General features: G+C 32.2%; 1 protein-coding gene across 2 annotated transcripts in view; it reads left to right on the plus strand.

The window, feature by feature from the left end:
• Positions 1 to 1,324: 1,324 nt before the first annotated feature.
• Positions 1,325 to 23,446, plus strand: part of LOC123552605 (glutamate receptor ionotropic, kainate 2-like) — a 119,512-nt gene continuing 97,390 nt past the window's right edge. Inside the window, exon 1 of one of the 2 annotated variants that reach the window (XM_053540151.1) lies at positions 1,325 to 1,752. In XM_053540151.1, coding sequence (XP_053396126.1) covers positions 1,665 to 1,752 — 88 coding nt within the window. In that variant the 5' untranslated portion in view covers positions 1,325 to 1,664. Of the gene's footprint in view, positions 1,753 to 14,196; positions 14,339 to 23,446 lie in introns of those variants that run through there. The other variant, XM_053540154.1, reaches the window with a different exon arrangement.

Here is a 23,446-nt window from a genome sequence, read left to right on the forward strand (position 1 = left end):
ATAGTTCCGAGCCATAGAAATTTTTATAGAATACGTTTCATATTCTCTTAACTAGCGATATTGTTTAAAAGTTTCTGTTATACGCAAATCATAATACAATCTTTGTTATGATATAATTTAACTTTCTGTTTATAATTATCTAAATTACTTGCTGACATATCACGCTAAATGATCAATAATTGGATTCATAAGATCAGATGTCTTCTTTCTTCCTTTAACTTGCAATATTCCTACTGTGACACTTGAGACTATCACATGACGGAAATATTTGTTACTTGCTAGGATTCACCGTTGGTTACGTCCATATTGTATAGACCTTTTATACAAGTTAAATAGTGAGAAGGTTGAATGGCCTAGCAATAATGTAATGAATTTCTGTAACATACAAATATCTTTATGTCGTGTCACTACTGATAGATGTTATGGAGCATTTATGAAACAAGTCTGTAAATATATTAAGCGTTTGTCATTTGAAAGTTGAAAGAGAAACAGATATGGCCAAATTAGATTGAAAGCTGTGCCTGATATATATATATATATATATATATATATATATATATATATATATATATATATATATATATATATATATATATATATATATAAACTTTGAAGCAATAAGAAAATGCACATGCGAACGACGTGGAAATTAGAACGTCATGATACTAAAGTAAGGTGTTTAAACAAGTTGATTTCGATTAATTTTAATTATGTCCTTGTTAGATTGAAGATGTTCTCGCACATGTGCATGATTGTCTTCCGTGTCTCGTCTGGTGACTATTATCATTTAATTAGATGTTAAATCAATTTTGTTTTCTAGAATGCACATTTTCGATAACTTCGTTTTGCTTTTTCATCACGTTATGCCCCTTTTTCGAAGTTAGCAATTTTGTTTGTGGTATCTCATTTTAGAATCATGAGATGTTGCAATTGTATGACTCTTACTAATATTTCAGTAAACTCATTTCCAATTGCATGCTTGTTCATGTTATATTATTTGTTTGATTCATTTTTTAGTGAATTTAGAGCGTTGCTGTCATCAGACAGCCATTGTATCTACATTAAAATCGATTTTTTGTTGTTGTTTGACGTAAACAAATGTTTGGATTCATGACACAATCAATGAAATGCACAGAATGTTTCATTGACCTACAGTTATTATACAGGTAAAGCTAATAAAAAACTTTCCAGAAGAATGTAGCCAAACCGTTTTGTTGCCAAACACAAACAAGAACATGTTTTCGAATGATAACTTCAGTTGTAAACATGAAATTGGCGAGTCGAGTTTTTTTTTTAAAGATAATTCATAAAACATCGAACATGTATCGCAACACATTATAGTGGTGTTTATCCCAGGTATGTAGCAATTACAGTAAAACAACGTCGTTCTTCATACTGTCAAAATGAATTTGTTCCATGATTACGATTAGCTGACGGATAAATCATTTTGTTAAATTTAGATTAAACACCTACGACTACGCTTCTATTATTATCATAAATAAGACATTGTATACGTATATCACATAGGACGTTTATAATCATAGCGTGACGGTAATACTCGCGCGTGCATTTGGATTTTAAACACGCATATTACAGGATATATAGATAACACTGATTGGAAAACACAAGGTTATTCCTAGCACGGCGTGAAACTGCATGGAAACATGGAATATATATTTATGATTTATATTTTAGTATTTGCACTATGGAATTTATCAATATCGTACGGACAGACGAGACATTTCAGAGTTGGTAAGAAACTATATAAAACTTTTCTTTATTATTTAGTTGCAGTTTCGGTTCGAAAAGCTTCTTTCAGAATTGAGCTTCAATCAGAATTAATCGGGTTGTGATACATTAACCCCACGTAAACAGTAAAAATGTATCAGAACTGCTTTTTGGTAGCTTGTTTTAATTTGAACGGTCGAACATGTAGTGGTATAAGTCCTGAATAAAATAAAACTTTTTTATCGGTTCAGATTTCGATCGAGGAATAAAATATCTCTGATAATATGTCTGTATGTCTTTCAGCACTTAAGAATTTTATCTGTTAATTCATTTATTGATAATAGTCTCATTCATGTACAAAACATATATTTACTTTGATAAAGTACGCTTACGTTGCCCTTGATCAAGAGTTAGAAGAGACTTGCACATTTGAACAAAATTATATTTTTAATTTTTAAAGTTTTTCTAAGGGAATAGATTAAAATATTAAGCCATTGCTATAATAAAAAGCGTGATAAACCGAAATTATAAAATGACCCAATTAAATGCAAATTCAGGATATTACCATTTTGTAGGATAAATCTGTGAGGTCAAGCGAAAATGTATGACCTGTCGCAAGAATTAGCATTTTTCACATGGTTTTAGTTTTTAGATATTTTGATTGTTTGCAAATCCCTTAAACTCTTACATTTCCTTTTAAAGAAGTTGTATTCATTTATCGTATTTGGTGCTGACTGCTAGGTTAAATGACAAATTATTCAATGTTATAAATATTAGTTATTTAACGTAATTTCTTTTCAACACACCATTCTATAAAGGCCCCTTTTAACGTGAAGAATCCTATATTACTGCAGATATTCTGTCGAATAACAACACAGTTTGTCTTGATGGTCTGTTTGATGAAATCCACAATCAGGCTGTTATTGCGTTTCTGTGTTGGAATACTTTCTCTCTGTTTAATGTACAGAATATCAACAAAGAAAATGTTCAAATGAAATCATCATAAGTACTGCAGATGTTATAAAGCATAGTGTTCTTATGCAGACACTTCTTGGTAAACTGTCAAGAATTTATGAAAACGATTGTATAAAAAATAGCACTGAGGTTGTTGGCTGCCAACATACAGACTAAATGTTCATATGAGTAAAATATCTTTAGCTAATCTGAAACAAATGGAAAACAAAAAATGAGTTATGAAAAAAGTATGATTTATAGTTACCCCGAGGAATTAATTAAACACAGGTATCTGGCAATTCCGTGAATTCAGAGTCTGCTGCTGCAATCAAAACATTGGTCGTCTGCTATAGAAAACATATGCACAAAGTAGTTCGGGTAAATTACTGCGCACTGCGGGATTTTCATCTGGCAAATCCTGTAAATACCACAAAGATGCGATATTCTAGAAGATATACATGACTGAACATAGCAAAATAGTGTCTTTAACATATTTGTCCTTTATTATGCATATTAAGCATTCACCTACAAATTATTCATAGATAATTTACGAAGATAGAGGTAAATCATCTTCGGAAAACAAAATTAGCCTTGTCTTTGGATCGAGCACGTGACCATAACACTGAGCCAATCATGCAAACCCAGATATCTATATGTGTTTGTAATCTTAATGAAATTTATCGTATGAAAAATCATCGAACGAACAACAAAATCGGAAACTTTAGCAATATGTACAACGAATCTAGAGCGGCTATCGACCAATCCAAAAATAAGAAAACTTACGGCACCATTCAGAATTGCGAAGCAACAGCAAGCCATATTTTGGTAAATGTTCTAACAGATCAATCATCATTGTCATTGGCAATACGTTATACCGAAAATCCAGACATTTAATCTTTGAAATGTCCTATCTGAGTTATTGCGATTACTGTATCAATGGCTATATGGGGTATTTTGATATTTGGTACTTTTTTACTCCGCCGAAATGCCGAGAGTGAGAAATTATTTATTTACTCGAAATCAATACACTATCTACCGTGAGTTTGATATAGGCATATAAACTTTGAAGGGTAAAAATATAAGACTAATATATATTTTAACTTCACTATTATATGCAAAACTTAAAATGAAGTTTTAGGTAAAATAGTGGGTATGATTTATTTAGGTATGATTTCTTTTGGGACAGATCAGAAGAACAATTCTTATTGCCCTCTTTCAGGATGATTTGAACTACTTTCCGTGAATGTAAAAAGAAGAACGCGCTTTTAAGAAATATACAAATATTTATGATGAATTGAAATGTTAAAAACTTTTAGATGATGAATGTATAAGACGTTTTGTCAACGTTTTGAAACAACAACATCGACATTTAAAAACAATGTCTTATTTCCGAAGTTTCGAGTATTCGACTTACCATTTTACCAATTTCATGTCCAGTATAAACATAGTAATAGAGGTTACTGCGCTCCTCGTTGATAACCGATGTTTTTAATTAAACAATATTCAGCCACACTACTGTTTATGCTGTAACAGTTATTTATTTGACACTGTGAGGTATATTATTAGTTCTGCTAAGACAAATATTTGGGCTGAAAAATTCGTTCATTGTATACTGTTGCTTTGGTAGTGAACATGAAAAACCTCTACTAATCAATGTCCAACTAGAAATAAAAGTGTGTTGCGGGGCGTTCATGAATACTTTGATTGTTATGGTCAAATAAAACTATAATGTTCGGCCATTCTCCATGATTTATGGTGATGTTAGGATTTCTTTGATAATAAAAGAATGTACAAAATGACACGGAAATCCGTTTTGTGATATAGATTCGTAATGAAATACACATGACGGGGAAATAGTATAGTAGTGAGTATTAATATAGTATGGTGAGGATACAATAACAAGATGGTTGTTTTAACTAGAAAATCACATCTGAGCAGAGCGCTAGTTCTTGGTGGGTCGGAGTGGAGAGGTTGTTGGCTTGTCACAATGATACGGTCGTAAAGCATCCCCGCAAATGTTTTAAATGTCACATAGAACACAAGACAGAGGAGGGATACCTGAAAAGGTGATTAGCTGATTTCGCCAGGGACAAGGCATTTGGTGTTAAAAGTTTCTTTCCTTCTTATCTTTTAAAAGAAAATGTCAAGATTTCTTATACTTTATTTTACTCAATATGTTAGAATAGTGAAACGCAATTTTGCTATCAGTATGACTAAAAACAAGACTTTTACTTAGAGCAATCATGTGTCTTATTTGCACAGTTTTGTACGTTTCTAATAAACGTGTAAGTACATGTATATATAGATGCACTATAACCTAAAATTTACTTCAACAGGTACGCAAACCTGGTTAAGCCAATAAATTGCTAATAATATCTTCAAAATTCAATTTTACATAAGTAAACATAAATCAATTATACTTAAATAAACTGAATAAGTGGTTGTTTACACGTTTAAGTAGTTCTTCTCAAGTTCTCCTAAAATGTTAAGTATTTTGTCAAACAAAAATGTCCGAGGCATAAATTGAACAGAGCGGTTATGATGCACAACAATAGTGTATCGGCAGTTTTTGTCATTCATCTATTGGTATCCTTAAGAGGTCATCAAATGCAATATATTGTTGGAAGATCACGAACTCAATCCCTTACTAACAGATATTAATCACCAAATGAAATTAACAGACATCGATTCACTTTAATGAAGGCTATTGACAGATTTTAGAATTAACTGCTATCCTGTTTTGTATTGCAAAACAGATTATGTAAAATGTCCTGTCTATAATTACCAAGATTACATGTAGATCCAATATTCTATTGAAATATTGCAGAAGACGACTTTCAAAACGTGCAACCAAACTTCCGTGTTTCATTCTCGTATTTCTTCTATAGTAATGTTCAAAGTAAAACTATCTGGCTTAACCATTTATCCATGTGTAATATTAAATATAAGATATATCAGACGGGATCTCCATATTTCACTTGCTAACAGTTGGGCCTCCGTAGCCGAGTGGATAAGGTCGCTGGCTTTGAATCACGTGCCCCTCGTGCAAGTTTACAATCTCGCGAGCGGTGTAGACTTCTTCTTACGAACAGACTCTGTCAAAAAGAGTCCGCTATTATATTGCTTTGGTGCATTGTACTCTGTCAAAGGATATTTTTGTAGATTTTATTCATGTGAGGCAGCTACCCGGCTCACATACGAAAGGAAAAGTTGGTCTACCAAGGTGTCCGGCTATGCTTGAAACATTGTCCAGAGGGTTCCCCCGGGCCTTGCTCAGCTTTCATAAACTGAAAAAATCGACGTACGACATAAAACCAAACAAAAACCACTAGCTGTTCTTGCTAATTGATCAAGTATTCTAGAAACACTGCCTCAACTTCCGTAATCCCGGAGCGCCTCGCAATTTATCAACAGCAGGTTTCTACATAGCATGGTTCAAAAATGTATAAATGAAGAATGATGGAAACATCAGCTCTATTATGATTAATTATCTTGTTGAAAGATCATTTAGAAAGATGCAAATATATATACCAGTGTCGGTATTTAAACGAGCACGTGTTAATGAATTCCATGGATTCTTTTAGAGAGGAGAAATACATTTACCTTATCTTCATGCGCGCAATCCGGATTTTAACACAATTTCGAATGTTTGTTCTTGGTTTATCGGACTTTATATAAGGGCTACCTAAATTATGTACATGCTCAATTGCGAAACAGTTTTCATTAAGTGTTTTTAACACTGTTAATAAACTACCCCGGTATTAAATTAATAAATTAATGTAGCACAAACAGAAAAGAAGTCATATAGATATGATGAAAGTGATGCAAATGAGAACTATTACAGTGCTATTTCCTGTAACTTTTTGTTTTCGGCAGCTTCATCATCCTTTTAAGAGTAAAATAATCTAAAAACGCCTAAACTGTAAGCATACATTGTTCCTTTCTTATTCTATTTGCAATCCAGCAATTTACAGCTTTTATTCTATCCGTAAAACGTAATAAACTCCTCTTACAACACTCAGGATTCATCCTGAGCAAAATGAAAATATCAGGTAAAAGTACATTTCTAATTCATCTTCTTCTGTGGCGTGTTTAGCTAATTTAGCGTCTCGTAATCTGCAGGTGGATGTAATTAATTTTCGTTTTCCTGATAATAAATGAATATATAGTTATATTGCGCCCATGGTTGGATAGCCAATAAATTGCTGAAGTTCTTTTCTATCAAGGTATACTTCTAGAAAAAAATATCATGATTTAGCTCTGTCCTGATAATTTGTGTTTACACTAATCAATACATCTTTTAAACCTTATTTTTACTGTATTTGGTATTTTGTCATTTATGGTGGCTGATTTGTGCCATTGTATGATTCCATTCTATCGCAGTGACATAACTACAACAGTCGTAATGGCGCCCCGCCTAATGTCGCCGCGCCGAATGTCGAACTGCCGTTAGGTGGGGCGACGTTTGGTGGGACGACATACAGCGGGGCGTAGTTCGTTCGGGCGATATTCGATGGGGGAATGTTTGTCGGGGTGATGTGTTTGTCATGGCGACGTTTGACATGCGACGCGAGGGGTCAACATTCAGAGGGGCGACATTTGTCAGGGGACGTTCGGTGGGCCGACGTTCTGCAAGGCAACGTTTGGCGGGACAACATTACGACGTTCGGTAGGGCTGCGTTTGGCGAGGCGACTTTTTGTGGGACGACGTTCGGCGGGCGCCATAACGACGTTTGTCGTTGTCTCGCTGCGACAGAACAAAAAAATAACGAAATATCAGGAATTAGCCATCATGATCGCTTGTTAAGCATTCTTTTAGTTAGAGGTATAAAATCTCTTCAAGGCACTTAGGTAGAACCTTGTTATATGTTTGAAACTTGATAGTATTTTGTTCCATCTGTATCTAAATTTTAATCGATTCTATTGATGTTTGGCATGATGACTTGCTCCCATATCACATTGAAATAACGTTTCATTGGAATAATAAGCAGTATTACTTTCTTTATATATCTTTCTTTTATCTTCTATTGTCTCTTGTTTTATTGATATAATTTATTATCATCATTTATTGCGTAAGACGATTTATTTGTTTCTGGTTAAGTTCATCGTTGATACGTCAGAAATAAGCATACATACAGAACTACAAAAATTACGATCGAATGGTCTAGCAATATTGTGAATATTTTCATTATGTCATCTCTACACTAATACACTGAGTAGTGTTATATTGTATGTTACGCGTTCCAAATTTGAGAACTAGTGGTCTAATAACTCTCGTATTTTGCCGTACTAGTATATATTTAGACTTGACTTTGCGTAAGAATATCAAAATTAATACGTTCAAAGTGTAAATGTATACATCTTCTTAACTAACTGTCCGCGGGACATGCATTTGCACTTTGAATAAACACATAAGCAAAGGATCTCGTTATCAGAAATCGTCTATACAACTGCTTAAGTAGACTACACTCTAAGTCTTTACGACATACTGTTATTATACAGGTAAAAGCTAATAAATCAGAGAAATGTAGCAAAATGGTTTTGGTGCCAAACAAATACATGAACATGCTTACGAACGATTACCACACTTACATAAAAAGGTACATGTACCAGTAGACATAAAGTTTTGCTTTCTTGGGAGAGAATTCTGATAGAATCCAACTCTGATCACGACACGTATGTCATTTTTGTGAACTTCACTTCAGCTATACCTTACATATTTTCTGGCATGTTTTATGTTTTAGTTATTTTACAAAGCATTTGGTATGAGTAAAATTTGGTAAACAGATATCTTGTAGATCAAGAAGGCTTCTGTGTCCGAGAGATTACGGTCATTAAATCGTCCCAGTAGGACAGAATATTGCATGGATCAGATTCTTTAATGTTAGGAAGTCATCTGTTAGGAAGTCACCCAATTGCGCTGCATTTTCACTGCTTTTCAAAGTTATTCGTCTTTTCATCAATTAGATAACACAACTACTACGTACCATAATGATACACAGAAATGCATGATCGTTTAAGTGCTGTAATGAAGCTTTATACATGTAATAACACATGAATAATTTTGTCGCACAAGAAACATTTCTATCAAGTTCACTTCAAGTTACTTCTCAACTAGCTCCTAGTGTCACTAAAGCGGAACGAGCCATTGTATTTCATATCCTAGTTGTACGGCTTTTAATCCCTATCATTTAACACAAAGAGTATTATAAAAAAATTATCATTCTATCGTGGATATACTGGATTTTGATGTCTATGATATGTCAGTACGATAAAAGAAAGGTGTCTGTATTATCATTCTAGTGCCACTCTATATTCTGTGTCTTAGGCTATATCATGTATGTACTGGATCGAGATTCCTATGATATTAACATATATAGGAGACATATCCATAATTTCATTCTAATGGCTTCAAGAGTGATAAATTTTAGATTAATATCGTCTACTGTTATATTCGGGACAAGCAATACTCTTAACCATAAACGTGTTACATAACATGCCGCTAGCATCTTCTCTACGAACATATCTCTCTAGCGAGCTAATAAACGGTAATGGTTACAATTAGTACCAGAAAACTTACACCGAACGTTGATCTCATTCCTGTACTTGAACTAAGCCAAAAATCACACAAGCATTTAGAAATCGGCTAGTTGTATAAATAAGGATTAAATAGTTTATAGCAAAAACAAATTTACGCGACCGTGTGCTAAAATATTCTTACATGTGAAAGAGTTATATTTATAATAGTACTTTTGTTAAGACTAGTTTATCCCGTTAATAGGTTTTACCGTATGTAAAAACTACCGAAAAATACAACGCTGTTTTTCTTACTGTCAAAATGTATTTGTTCCATAACGTTGAATGTATATTCGTTTAGATGACAGAGGATTTTTTGTGTTTACATTGGTCTTTGATATTAAAATTGCGGTTTTATATTAAACATCTGTGACTACGATTCTCTTATTACCTTAATTAAGACATTGTATATATTCGCATTTGGATTTCATATATGATGTTTAGATCGAAAATATAGGAATAATAAATATGCGCAGCACAGCATTTTACAGGAAATATAGATAACTGAAAAAGCGTTCCCTAGCCTATTCATCGACTCAAACTATTTAAACAGCGTGAAACTGGAAGGAAAACATGGATTATATATTTAGGATTTATATTCTAATAACTGCAATATGGAATTTACCTACATCGTACGGACAGACGGAACATTTCAGAGTTGGTGAGAAAATTATATATTTTGTTTGTTTTGCAATATTATGGAAGTTTTAGTTCACTGCGTCAGTGCAAAATATGTTAGTCGAATGAAATATTAAACCATTGAAAATTGTAAGAATGTTGCAGAACTAGTTTGGTTATTTGATTTGTATTTTAAATGATGTAAATAAACTGAATCAAATAAAAGTTGATTTATAAATATCGTATTGTAAGATTTTAATCAAGGAAGAAAATGTTTGGGATAACATGTCTTTATGTCTTGGTTAAACAACAATGTATCTTATAAATATCTTGTTGAGACAGTCTCATTATATTAGAATGAACGTATAAAAATTGGTAAACTTAGAAAGGTAGTGAAATCCCGCTTTAGCTCTATCCCAGCACGATAAAAAAAGGTATCTATAAACTACATCTATAAACTATGTATACATTCATTTCATCACAGCTTCATCAAGGTACAGTGAGATCGAAAAGACATATATAGACCTCCATTGCCACTCAACAATAAATTTACATCATAAATTTAAAAAAAATGACTATAAGAAAAGATTAAAAATCTTAATCATTGCTAATAGCAATATCTTTTATCTAGTTTTTGAAATGTATACGTACACTAAATAAACCCATTTATTGAGGCAAAATAACACAAAGCGTAATAAACTGTGATGATATTCAATCTATTAAATGACACAAGATGATACGATTACGGATTTTAAAAAGCTAAATCAATTGCGTACCAGTTTATTGGATTACTCTTTTCGGCCATATATTAAGATAAACCGTTACAAGAAATGAATGGGCGCATGGGTTTAGTCTTAATGTACGTAGATTTTTGCAAATCCCCTACGTTTCCATGTAATATAATTTTTATATTCGTTCAGACTATGTGGTGGTGACTGGTAGGTAAGGTGAATTATGTATAAAATCTACATATATTCTAATGTATATGCACAAATATATAATTTCATGTAAAGGACAGCTTCGCTATTCTTACCTCACTAGCCTATGGTTCACTGGCTATTACAGGCGAACTATTTCTCGTGCATAATTTTATCATAATTTTATCATAATTGTAGTGAAATTATTTACAGTATATACATGAGATAAATATAAGTATCAACAACTTTCGAGGCAGTTGTTTAGCTGAGTGACAATAAGTATAATGAAATATATCAGCAAAAAATTAAAATTATCAGTACCAGGACAATTTAGATATATATTATTATTCATGCGTGGGTATTCTGCAGTCAATGCAACAAGCAAAAACAGGTCTTTTTTCACGTCGCAACGACCAGTTATAAGTGATATGTCGACTTTCCAGCTCCGATGGTGGAGGAAGATCCCAGGTGCCCCTCCGTGCATTGTTTCATCACGAGCGGGCACCTGGGTAGAACTACCGACCTTCCGTAAGCCAGCTGGATCTGTTCCGCACATGAAGAATTCAACGCCCAACGAACCCACATTGTTGAGATGCAAATGATTTGAAGTCACTCGCCCATGGAGGCCCCTTCAAAAACAGATCTAATCCATACAAAGACGTCATTGAATTGGTGAAAATGAGAAAATAAATAGCGCATTTTCTCTTCACTTTCGCCAATTTCTTTGTGACATATAATCTTTAGTACAATACATAATAATGCCAAAAAATGTCAGCATATATTATACCGAAATTACATTTACTAGTTGTATTACAATCCTCTTCTATCAACAAAATCTATGAACATCTGATAATACTTATGCTTGATTTATCCTAAACGAAGGTAAAAATACTTTTCTTATTCAATCTCCATTTTGACGATTTCAGTTCAGTCGGCAGGTTGCCATTAAATTTCATTTTGCTCTCTATATACTATAATGCCCAAGAAAAGTTCTGTTCCTTGCAAGGTATGTTTTCGGACTTAGGCTCCTTAATAAATATTTGGTGGGAAACACTGTTATTTTAAACCCTTTTTTCTCCTTTTAAATTGTTCTAAGTACCAGTCACCTAAATGTTTGGCTTATCATATGCTTTCATCCACAAGAGAAGCACCCTGGTATGCGAGAAGTTTAAAATAGTAATTTCATACGACTTTTTTTCATTTTCTCTATAGAAGAGTTGTTGTTTTAAATCTGATAATGTTTGTGTTTATCACAATCAAGCTTTTTATTATGCTATGAATTAACTTATTGTTTAATATTGTCATTATTATTTGCTTACATATCATATTTGAAATAATAAGAAGCCTATCCTTCTTTCATTCTTTTATCATACGAGTTTCATGCCGTTAACTGCTATGTTATCATCAAATAATCTGTAATACGAAAATATTTGTTTCCTGTGAACATTCGCCGTTGGTTACGTTCGAGGTGCGAGGTTGAGGTTAGCAAACCTGTTTATAGTGGGTATAATTGTAAAAGTAAGGTTGAATGGTCTAGCAGTAATGTCATGAATTTCTGTACAAAGAAAGTTTATTATGTCATGTCAGCACTGATATATCTATGGAACATTCATGGATTTAGAACACTATGTTTCAGTATTTTGCCATGTGATGGGTGAGATAGAAAGGTCTTTGACATAATATCGCCCTATTATAAAAGCTTGAATCAAAACGAAACTTTACTCACGCATGACATACTAATGAAATTGTTTTTAACTAAAATAAAACAAGGTGATTGATCTTGTGTGCACATGTCGGCACTGCAATATCTGTCTAAAAAAATGAAATATCAATCAAAGTTCTTGCGAGTTGAAGATATTCTGTCACGGGTTTACCATGTTTCATCTTGGTACTGTGATAATAAGATGAGGGCGATTATTTGTTACTTTCCAGCTTCGAAATATTTGATGATTGAAATTGTTGCCTTCAGAGAATGACGTATGTCATTTCCTAGTTTTCTGTCAGTCTACATTGTCATTATTAATATAAAGCATTTTGTTTAAAATCAGTGATACTATTAATATAATGATATTCCAATTATCTTTTATTATTATTAATATTATTATTATTATTACTGTTTTAGTTGTTGTTGTTTTGAAGTGTTGTATTATGTTTTTCTCATTTTATTTCATGTATAAGTTGTTAATTAATTTCTCATATTTCGCTATATCGTTTTAAATCTGAGTTTACATAAGAAGATCAAAAGTAATACGTTCATTATCTAGTTTTTCAAAGTAACATGTTTGCGGGAGTGCAATTACACTTTTGAGTGGATCCCGCTATCAGAAATCTTAAATAGGTTACACACAAAGTTGCCATGACATTCAGTTATTATACAGGTAAAACCTATTCATCTACATTTTCCAGAAGAACATATCGAAATGGTCTTTAAGCGAAACAAAAGCATAAAAATGTTTACAGGTGGTTATCGCAGATACATGAACAATGGCGAATCGACTCAATTTCTGCTTCGAATAGCGACACTGGCAGATCTTAAAACAATACAAAAAAAAACATATCGAAGCACATATAGATTATTTACTATACACTACTCATTTCAAGAATAAACTGGCTTTTCTTCTATGATCTGACATTGAAATCGATATGATGAAAATTTTGGTAGATCTAAATCGTGTTGTGGCATGTATCCTTTACTTTAAAAGAAATAATTTCTGAGTCCATGCCGCTTGTATATTCAATGAAGCAGTGCCCTGTACCTTGCAAATCTTGTGCTGGCGTGACATATATATATATAACATGCCGCTAGCTTCTTGTCTATGCTAAAAGTGTAAGAAAAATAATGAGAGTTAATATTTACAATTAGTACCAGAAAAGTTACTGCGAGTGCTGATCTCGTTCCTGTACATAAAGTAAGCCGTTCAAAATATGTATGAACAGGGATTTATTAGTTTATAGTGAGACAGAGTTACGCGACCTTGTATTTTATATATTAAGTTTGGAGTTTCTGACATATGTAAATGTTTACTTATATAGTGGTTTTGTTAAGACTGGTTTACATCCTTAATACATATTATTGTAAGAATAAACTACCGAAAACAACGCCGTTTTACTTACTGTCAAACTGTATTTGTTCCTTAACGTTGAATGTATGTTCGTTCAGCCGACAGAAATATGCGAATAAAACCACTAGCGTACCTTTGTGTTTTAGGTACCTTTGATACTAAAACTGACTTCTAAATACCTTAATTAAGACACTGTATAATTCGCATTTGGATTATATATAAGATGTTAAATTCGAAAATACAGTACTCACAACACGAAAATAATACGCGTACACTTGGATTTTAAACAAGAATAAGAAATATACATACAGCTGATTGGAGTGAGAAATAATTTTCTCTTGGCTATTCCTTGTCTTAAACTACATAATCTTACATCGTGAAACTGCAAGGAAAACATGGATTACACATGTTGTATTTATATTTTATTCTCTGCAATATGGAATTTACCTTTATCGTACGGACAAACGGAACATTTCCGAGTTGGTGAGGAAATTTTATATGATTGTTTTTCTTATGTTGTTGTAGTTTTAGTTCACAGAGATTTATTTAGAATATAGAATAAGAAACATCTGGAAAATTTTAATAATTTTGCAGAACTGCTTTTGTTTCTTGAGATGTGTTTTAAAAACGGTCTTGCAGGAAACGGTGATTGTCTAACCCTTGAATAAAAATACAAACGTTTTTCTAGGAGCAAATTATGTTTGATAATACGCGTATGCAGCCCAAAATACTGAGGCAATGTACTAGTACGTCTTTATTTTACTGTGCGCACGATTAGAAACCTAAGGCTTGTGAAATAAAATTTTACCATTAATTCAAAGTTCCATAAGGCTCTACATTTTACTATTAAAACAGATAAAACAGTTGTCTAAGGAGGTTTTGCATTGTATACATTGTTTCAAAATTATCACTTTCAATACTCCACATGTACTACAGTTAGCGCCATAGAGTGAGGTAATAAAAAGCAATGGATTAAAAAACTTTCTATTATGTTAATCAATATCCAAGTCTTTGACAGATGTTAAAGAAAGCAATTACCGAAAATAGAATTAAAAAAGAAATTATTTATTTTTGTTCGTTTCATAAAGTGTGGCAGCCACATTATAAACAAAGTCATCTTGAGCCTTTAAACTTTAGTAATTGCCAAATACAATCAAATTTTAGAAACAATAAACATACTAAATAAACCCATGTAGGTGCAAAATGATACAAGTTACATTAAACGTTTGCCGTTTATTCAGTAATTGAAACTATAAAAATGACACAATTTAATACGATTTAAGATTTCAAGCACCATTTGCCACAATGTAAATATGTTACAGGACCCAAAGAGAAATGTCATTTAAAGGTGTTTTTTATTTGTGACATAATTATGTAGGGCTGTCTTTGGGAGTAATTGGAACAAATTTTTACTTTTTTTTCAGTACGTCATTCTGTAAGTGTCTCATTTAATATCACGATTAGCCAGCTGCTATGGTAATATTTAATTTGCAGATATTGGTGAAAATGCACAAATATTTGTTTATCTAAAACGGTCTGTTTCATAAGATTAACAGTCAGAAAGTTATTGCGTTTTTGTGTTTGATTATTCCAGGTGTATCTCGTTATCTTTTTCTGTTAAAACTGTCCGACATTCTTATTTTCCAGGAATCGTGAATAAAACTGATAATTAAGATCACAAGGCGCACAAACAAACATAAAACTCGTTAAATTATTAAATATGTTATCCCTCTTTTTAAATATTGACTGTTTCTTTACAGAGTATTGTCTAAGATGTTTTCAACTTAGATGTCACAACCTATTTTCTGTGGCTTATTAATCAAAATTATAATGAAATCATGTTCTATGGAAGATGTGTAGCATGGTTTTCTGTAGGTAAACTGTCTAGAACTTATGAGAACGATTGTAGTGAAAGAATAGCAATGAAGTTGTTCGTCTGCCAAAGTAACGACCAAATGTTCACCTGTGCAAGACATACTTTACTGAAAAACAAAAATGAGTTACGAAAAAAAGTGTGGTAAACAGTTGCCTTAAGGAATTAATTAATTGCAGGTAACTGGTAATTGTGTGAGTTAAAAGTGTAACAATGGCCGTCGGCGGTAGAAAATATACACTAAAAGAGTTCCGGTAAAGAGGAGTTTTCTAAAAAAATCCGGTTATTTCCACAAAATTGATGTGTTATGGAAAACAACTACACACGACCAGATATATCAAAAATGTTTTACAACATATACAACATCCTTATTGTGCGGAACTAGTTTTGTTTCTACATAAACAAGCATTAATATGACAAATTTTATCAGAACAAGGTTGTGCTCCCTTAACGGAAGTAGTTTTCTTTCAATATAAGCAAGCCTTAATATGACACATTTTGTAAGTCAAATGTTCTGTTCCCATATCGGAGCTAGTTTGGCTTCGACCTAAGTAAACATTGATAGGATATTTTTTTAGTCAAAAGTTAGTTAGCATATCTAGTTTGGCTTCGACATAAGCAAACAGTAATATGACAAATTTAGAGATTAAAATATTCAGTTCGTTAGCGTATCTAGTTTGGCTTCGACATAAGCAAGCAATAATATGACAAATTTAGAGATTAAAATATTCAGTTCGTTAGCGTATCTAGTTTGGCTTCGACATAAGCAAACAGTAATATGACAAATTTAGAGATTAAAATATTGAGTTCGTTAGCGTATCTAGTTTGGCTTCGACATAAGCAAACAGTAATATGACAAATTTAGAGATTAAAATATTCAGTTCGTTAGCGTATCTAGTTTGGCTTCGACATAAGCAAACAGTAATATGACAAATTTAGTGATTAAAATATTCAGTTCATTAGCGTATCTAGTTTGAATTCGACATAAACAAGCAATAATATGACAAAATTAGTAAGTAAAATGTTCTGTTCGTTAGCGTATCTAGTTTGGCTTCGACATAAGCAAGCAATAATATGCAAAGTTTTGTAAGCATTTAACGGATCTAGTTTGACTGAGACAAAATGTTCTGTTTTTTTGAGCGGAACAAAATGACAATTGTTAAATTTTATTTTCATTATAACCAATGTTGCGTAAGTATAGTTTGTAGGAAATAATAAATAATCCACAACTGGGTTTCACACAACTGGTATCTCTAATCCTTATCCGATTTGTATTACCAAGACCCACATATGGATACGTTTTAGAAGCATGATTTCGTGCAGTCATGTGCGATACAGGCAGTAGAGAGCTAATCTGTTTCAGTTTTAAATTTTAGGCATTGTCAGTTTTTCAGTCACGTTTTCGATCAGGACAAGTGAAATGACAACAGCAGTTTAAAAGCACTTTCTAATATCTGAAGTTTCTGCTATTCGACTTTGCTAATAACCAGTGCCAGGACAATATAGACATCATATTAGAGGTTAATATGCTCTTCTGTAAAGACATAGTGTTTAATCAAACAATATTTACCCACATAACGTTTCTTTTGTTAGCATAATAAAAGTTATTCATTTGACAATAATAGTTTAGGTCAAATATTAGCTTTGCTTTGAAAAAAATGGGGACTAAAGTAATTTGTACATTGTATATAGAGTCTACTGGAACATCCAAACTTCAAAGAGATACGACAGAGATGTCAAACCAGAAAAAAGGATGTTTTGGAACGTTCGGGAATAATTTGATTATGAGAGATAAATAAAAATCCAATTGTTGGTCATCCTCCAGGATTTATGGTAATGTTAGGATTTCCTTGATTATAAGGGGGAAAAAGAAAATAATCAAATAAATGCGACGTGGAAAACCGTTTTAAGGAATACATATGAAAATGAAATGTTTCTGATAGAATCATTTTATGAAATATTGTATTGTTATGGTAAAACATGAAGGATTTTTAAGGGAAATAACACTGTATTTATTCTAGCCGCTGCTACCAGGTTAGGGCAACACTTCTGGAACTACAGTTATGCAAACAGTCACATAGAGATACCTGTCAGAAAGTGGTCGGAAGGTAGTTGATTTTGCCGTGGGGTGCGGAGGCGGAAGAAGGAGAGAGAGAAGATGGGGAGGGGTGTGGTCATTTCTCCTCATACATGTACAGATATCATTAGCTCGTTGTTTTTAGAGTGTTTTTCATACTTTTTTCTGGAAGTTCATTCAAAATTATTAAACTTATGCTATGTTTTGATGATAAATATACTATTAATTTAGATAAATCTAAATATTATTTCATTAACAACAAAATCCTGTTGTTACAGTTTGTCGCATACACAAATGCCAGTAAAATGTTAATAAAATCTATAATATTCAGTTTCACTTGAGTAAACATAAATCAATTATACTTAAATAAATTGAATAAAAGTGGTTATTTGCTCTTTAAAGTAGTTCTTCTCAAGTTCTACAAAACGATCAAGATTTTATCAAACAAGAATATCCCGCAGCAGCTAATTGGACACTGCGTCTACAATAATAGTGTATCGGCATTTCTGACATTCTATAGAGTCGTTTCCTTAAGAGGTCGCAAAATGCAATATATTGTCGGAAAAAAAAACACGTCATAACAATAACAATGTTTGATGAAACAGAGCAATATTTTTTTGTTACTAACAGTAAATTCTTCAGATTGACTCTGACACCATGATGAATACATTTTACCGCCTTGGTGGGCGTCGCGGCTCCTGCTGAAATGACATCAATTTAGCATTAAGGTGCAGGGTATGATTTCGGACTTAGGCTTCTTAATAAATATGTGGTGGTTATTTTAAACCCATTTTTCTCCTTTTTAATTGTTCTCAGTACTAGTCAATGTTTGGCTTATCGTATGATTTCATTCACAAGAGAAGCACCCTGGTATGCGAGAAGTATAAATTAGTATTTTCATAGGTTTTTTCTCCAATTTACTTTACGCAAGAGCTGTTATTTTAAATCTGATATTGTTTGTGTTTATCACAATCAATTAATGTTCTGCGGGATGAAGATATTCTGTCTGTCAGGGGTTTACCATGTTTCATCTAGGTACTAGAATAATAAGATGAAGTCGAAGATTTTCGATTGAAATCGTTGCCTTCAGAGAATGACATACGTCATTTCCTAGTTTTCTTTCAATATACCTTATCATTATTTATATAAACTATCTGCTTTTCAGTGTTACTATTGATTATAACAGTTATCTCTTAGTATCATTATTATTGTTATATTATTATTATTATTATTATTATTATTATTATTATCATAGTTGTTGTTGAGGTGTTCTTGTTGTAATATGTTTTCCCATTTTATTTCTTGTATTGGTTGTTAATTAATTTCTCATATTTCGTTATATAGTTTTAAACCCGACTTTACATAAGAAGATCAAAAGTAATACGTTCATTATCTATATAGGTTTACAAACTAACATGTTTGCGGGAGTGCAATTAGACTTTTGAGGGGATCCCGCTATCAGAAATCTTAAATAGTCTACACATAAAGTCGCCATGACATTCAGTTATTATACAGGTAAAACCTATTTATCTACATCTTCCAGAAAGAACATATCGAAATGGTCTTGAAGCGAAACAAAAGCATAAACATGTTTACAGATGGTTATCGCAGGTACATGAAAAGTGGCGAATCGACTCAATTTCTGCTTCGAATAGCGACACTGGCTGATCTTAAAACAATGCAAAAAAAAACAACAACAACAAACGTATCGAAGCACATATAGATTATTTACCACACACTACTCATTTCAAGAATAAACTGGCTTTTCTTCTATGATCTGACATTGAAATCGATATGATGAAAATTTTGGTAGATCTAAATCGTATTGTGGCATGTATACTTTACTTTAAAAGAGATAAATTCTGAGTCCATGCCGCTTGTATATCATGGTCAGCTTTTAACGAGATTTTGCAAGAATTCTCTCCCTTAATTATTGACAATTCCCTTCAAATTGGATTGCCTCCCTTACATTAGCTAAAGTCGTGTCATTCATGACCTAAGTCAATAATTCTTTGTCATGGATTTTGCATTAATCTAATATGATGCTTTAAGTAATACACGGAAATTAAGCTTGCAAATCACGCCATAGAAAGCAACAAAACATGTAGCCAGTTTTTGATAAATCATGTTGTTTTATAGATTCATATAGAAGTATTATTCATGTAAAGATATAAAAAAAAAAACAACAACATTATGTTAGCTTATGATATTGTGAAATTCGTGTTGTCCTGTAACAGAAAATGAAAACATTTAAACAGATTACTTTTCTTTTGAAACTTTGAATCCCGCCAAACATTGAAATCCGAAAATTATTTCATAAACGAGCTTTCCCACAAACACATGTATACATAATAGTTTTCCTCGAGAAAAACGAAACTTTTGTGAAGATACATGTATTCCCATTTTGACTGATTGTTCTTGTCCAGATAACGGTACTTTTGTTTAACTTTCATGCCTAGAAGTTTACTCTTTAAAACATGATATAATAAAGTAATAAACTGAGCAATACTGTATTTGACAGGCAATGGCAAAGAAAAACCCGAACAATTTAACAAACTTAAAAAACATACATGTTACTAAAACATGCACACACATGTTTTATTAACTGGTCTTGATCCAAGGTTTTCCATAGGAATCAAAGAAAGAAATAATCTATTGAATTACGAATCAAGTTTCTGATTTTTTCTGTTCAGCATTGGTGTATGTGTATCATAGAGATCCTAACTCATTTTTAAACAACCAGCTCTGATTTATCCTGTCTACTTATTTATAGTGTCTAAGTTACTTGGTTATACATAAATCAAATATTCCATTCAGATATGTGTTTCTACATACTATACAATTCAATCATGAAATCAAATTTATCGTGTAAACTAAAGTCTTTAGCTGTAAAGGTGGCTGTTTTTCATGCTTTCCACGAACAAAACCGTGACAAAAAATGTAGGTCGTACTAAAGAGATAATCCTCGGATTTCATTTCAAAAATAGACATGATATTGCGCATCTGTTAATAATTTACCCTTTCTTTGCACATCGTGGAAACCATGCTGTGTATTTTGTTTATATAAATGTACACATTATCTCTTCCTCCACCCCCCCCCCCCCGCACACACACACACACACACACACACACACACACAAGCTTTCAATGAGCGCCTAACTTGCAAATTACACTATCTCAATAGGAAAATTATTATTTGAAGTAGTTTTTCTCCTGTCGTCAAATGTTTCAACATTCCCAAGACATTTAGCTTTCAGTCGGAAATTATGTAATTTATGTTGATTCGTATTGTTCTCATAAACAGTTTGGTGAAAAATCAAAGCTCTGTTCTATTCTGTTTTTTTTTTTTTTACTTATTAGACAATTATGTACGTTATTATTTTATTATTTCAAAAGAATATATTGAATCGTACGTCAGTTGTTGGTATATGCAGTTCCGTAAATTAACACGGTTTCAGTTACATCAGAACTTTAAGAAATCCACAAGTCTTTTTATTTCTTGATACACTTTGAAGTTAAATGGAAGCAAGAAGCCTTTACCCTATTACACTTAAAATTATATTATTGTATTGTTTATAAAGTCAAGAATACCTACATATGTGATAATAAATTGTCATGCTTTGGAAAATATGACTTATTTACCTCTAAAGTAAAAGAAATTGAACACTTTACTGTTTTTCCCTATATGTTCAATATAAGCGACGGTGATACTTTTAAAACAAAATTGGAAGCAAGAAGATGTTCAGTTAGAATAAATATTTTCACATTAAATTGAAGAGAAGAAATTGAAGTTTACTGTCATATCTGGTAAAATATTCACAAAACAAAAGACATATTTGAAATTAATCATTAAAAATAAATTTCCTATATAATCTATTGCTCAAAGTAATATCATTAGGGAAATCAATATTGATTATCGGATAATTTTCAAGGGGGACAACCTACTATAATAAGCCAGTCAAATATAATAAAAGCTGGGGATGTTCAATGAGGCAGTGCTCTATACGTTGCAAATCTTGTGCTGGCGTGACATATATATATAACACGCCGCTAGCTTCTTCTCTATACTAAAAGTATAAGAAAAATAATAAGAGTTAATATTTACAATTAGTACCTGAAAAGTTACTGCGAGCGCTGATCTCGTTCCTGTACATAAAGTAAGCCGTTCAAAATATCGGCTAGTTGTATGAACAGGGATTTATTAGTTTATAGTGAGACAGATTTACGCGACCGTGTATTATATATATTAAGTTAGGAGTTTCTGACATACGTAAATGTTTACTTATATAGTGGTTTTGTTAAGACTGGTTTATCCCCTTAATACATATTATTGTATGAATTAACTGCCGAAAACAACGCCGTTCTACTTACTGTCAAACTGTATTTGTTCCTTAACGTTGAATGTGTGTTCGTTCAGTCGGCAGAGATATGCTAATGAAACCGCAAGCAGGTCTTGTCTTTTGGGTGCCTTCGATATTAAAACTGACTTCTAATTACCTTAATTAAGACACTTTAAAACTATATATTCGCATTTGGATTATATATAAGATGTTAAAATTGAAACTACAGTAATTATAGCATGAAGATAAAGTATGCAAGCATAGGAAATATACGTACTGTTGATTGGAATTAGAAAAAGATTTTCTCATAATCTTACTGAGCGAATCTGCAAGGAAAATAATGGATTATACATTTTGGATTTATATTATATTCGCTGCAATATGGAAGTTACCTATATCGTACGGACAGACAGAACATTTCAGAGTTGGTGAGGACATTTTAAAATTTTGGTTTATTTTGTGGTAGTTTATTTCACAGAGATTTATTCAGAATATAGAATAAGTACCATCTGGAAAATTGTAAAACATTTGCAGAACTGGTCTGGTTTCTTAATGTGTTTTTAAAAATGCAAACGGTCTTGCAGGAAATGGTGTCTAACTCTCGGATGAAATACAAACGTGTTGATAGGAGCAAATTATCTTTCATACTACGCGCGTGTCGCCCAAAATACTTAATAAATGTTTAACAGTTGAAGTGCAGAAAACGTCTTTATTTTACTGTGCCCACGATTAGAAACCTAAGGCTTATGAAATACCATTTTACTGCTAATTTAAAGTTCCAAAAGGCTCTAAATGTTACTATAAAAAAACAGATAAACCTGCTGTCCTAGGAGATGTTTTGTATATGTATATTGTTTCAAGATTATCACTTTCAACATGTACTTATGCAGTTAGCGCCATAAAGTGAGGTAATCAAAACCCATGTATTAAAAAATAGACGCTTTCTATAATGTTAATCAATATCCAAGTCTTTGACAGATATTAAAGAAAACAATTATCGAAAATCGAATTTTTCAAGATATAATATATTTTTGTTCATTTCAAAAAGTGTGGAAGCAACATTATAAACGTAGTCATCTTGAGCCTTAAGTTTTAGTAATTGTCACACACAATCAAATTTCAGACTGTTTGTCATTGATTAAATCAATAAATACACTAAATAAACCCATGTAGGTGTAAAATGATACAAGTTACATTAAACGTTTGCCGTTTATTCAGTAATTGAAACTATAAAATGACACAATTTAATACGATTTAGGATTTCAAGCACCATTTGCCACAATGTAAATTCATGTAAGTTA

The sequence above is a fragment of the Mercenaria mercenaria genome, chromosome 4, assembly GCF_021730395.1.
Source record: "Mercenaria mercenaria strain notata chromosome 4, MADL_Memer_1, whole genome shotgun sequence".
In the NCBI taxonomy this organism is placed as follows: domain Eukaryota; kingdom Metazoa; phylum Mollusca; class Bivalvia; order Venerida; family Veneridae; genus Mercenaria; species Mercenaria mercenaria.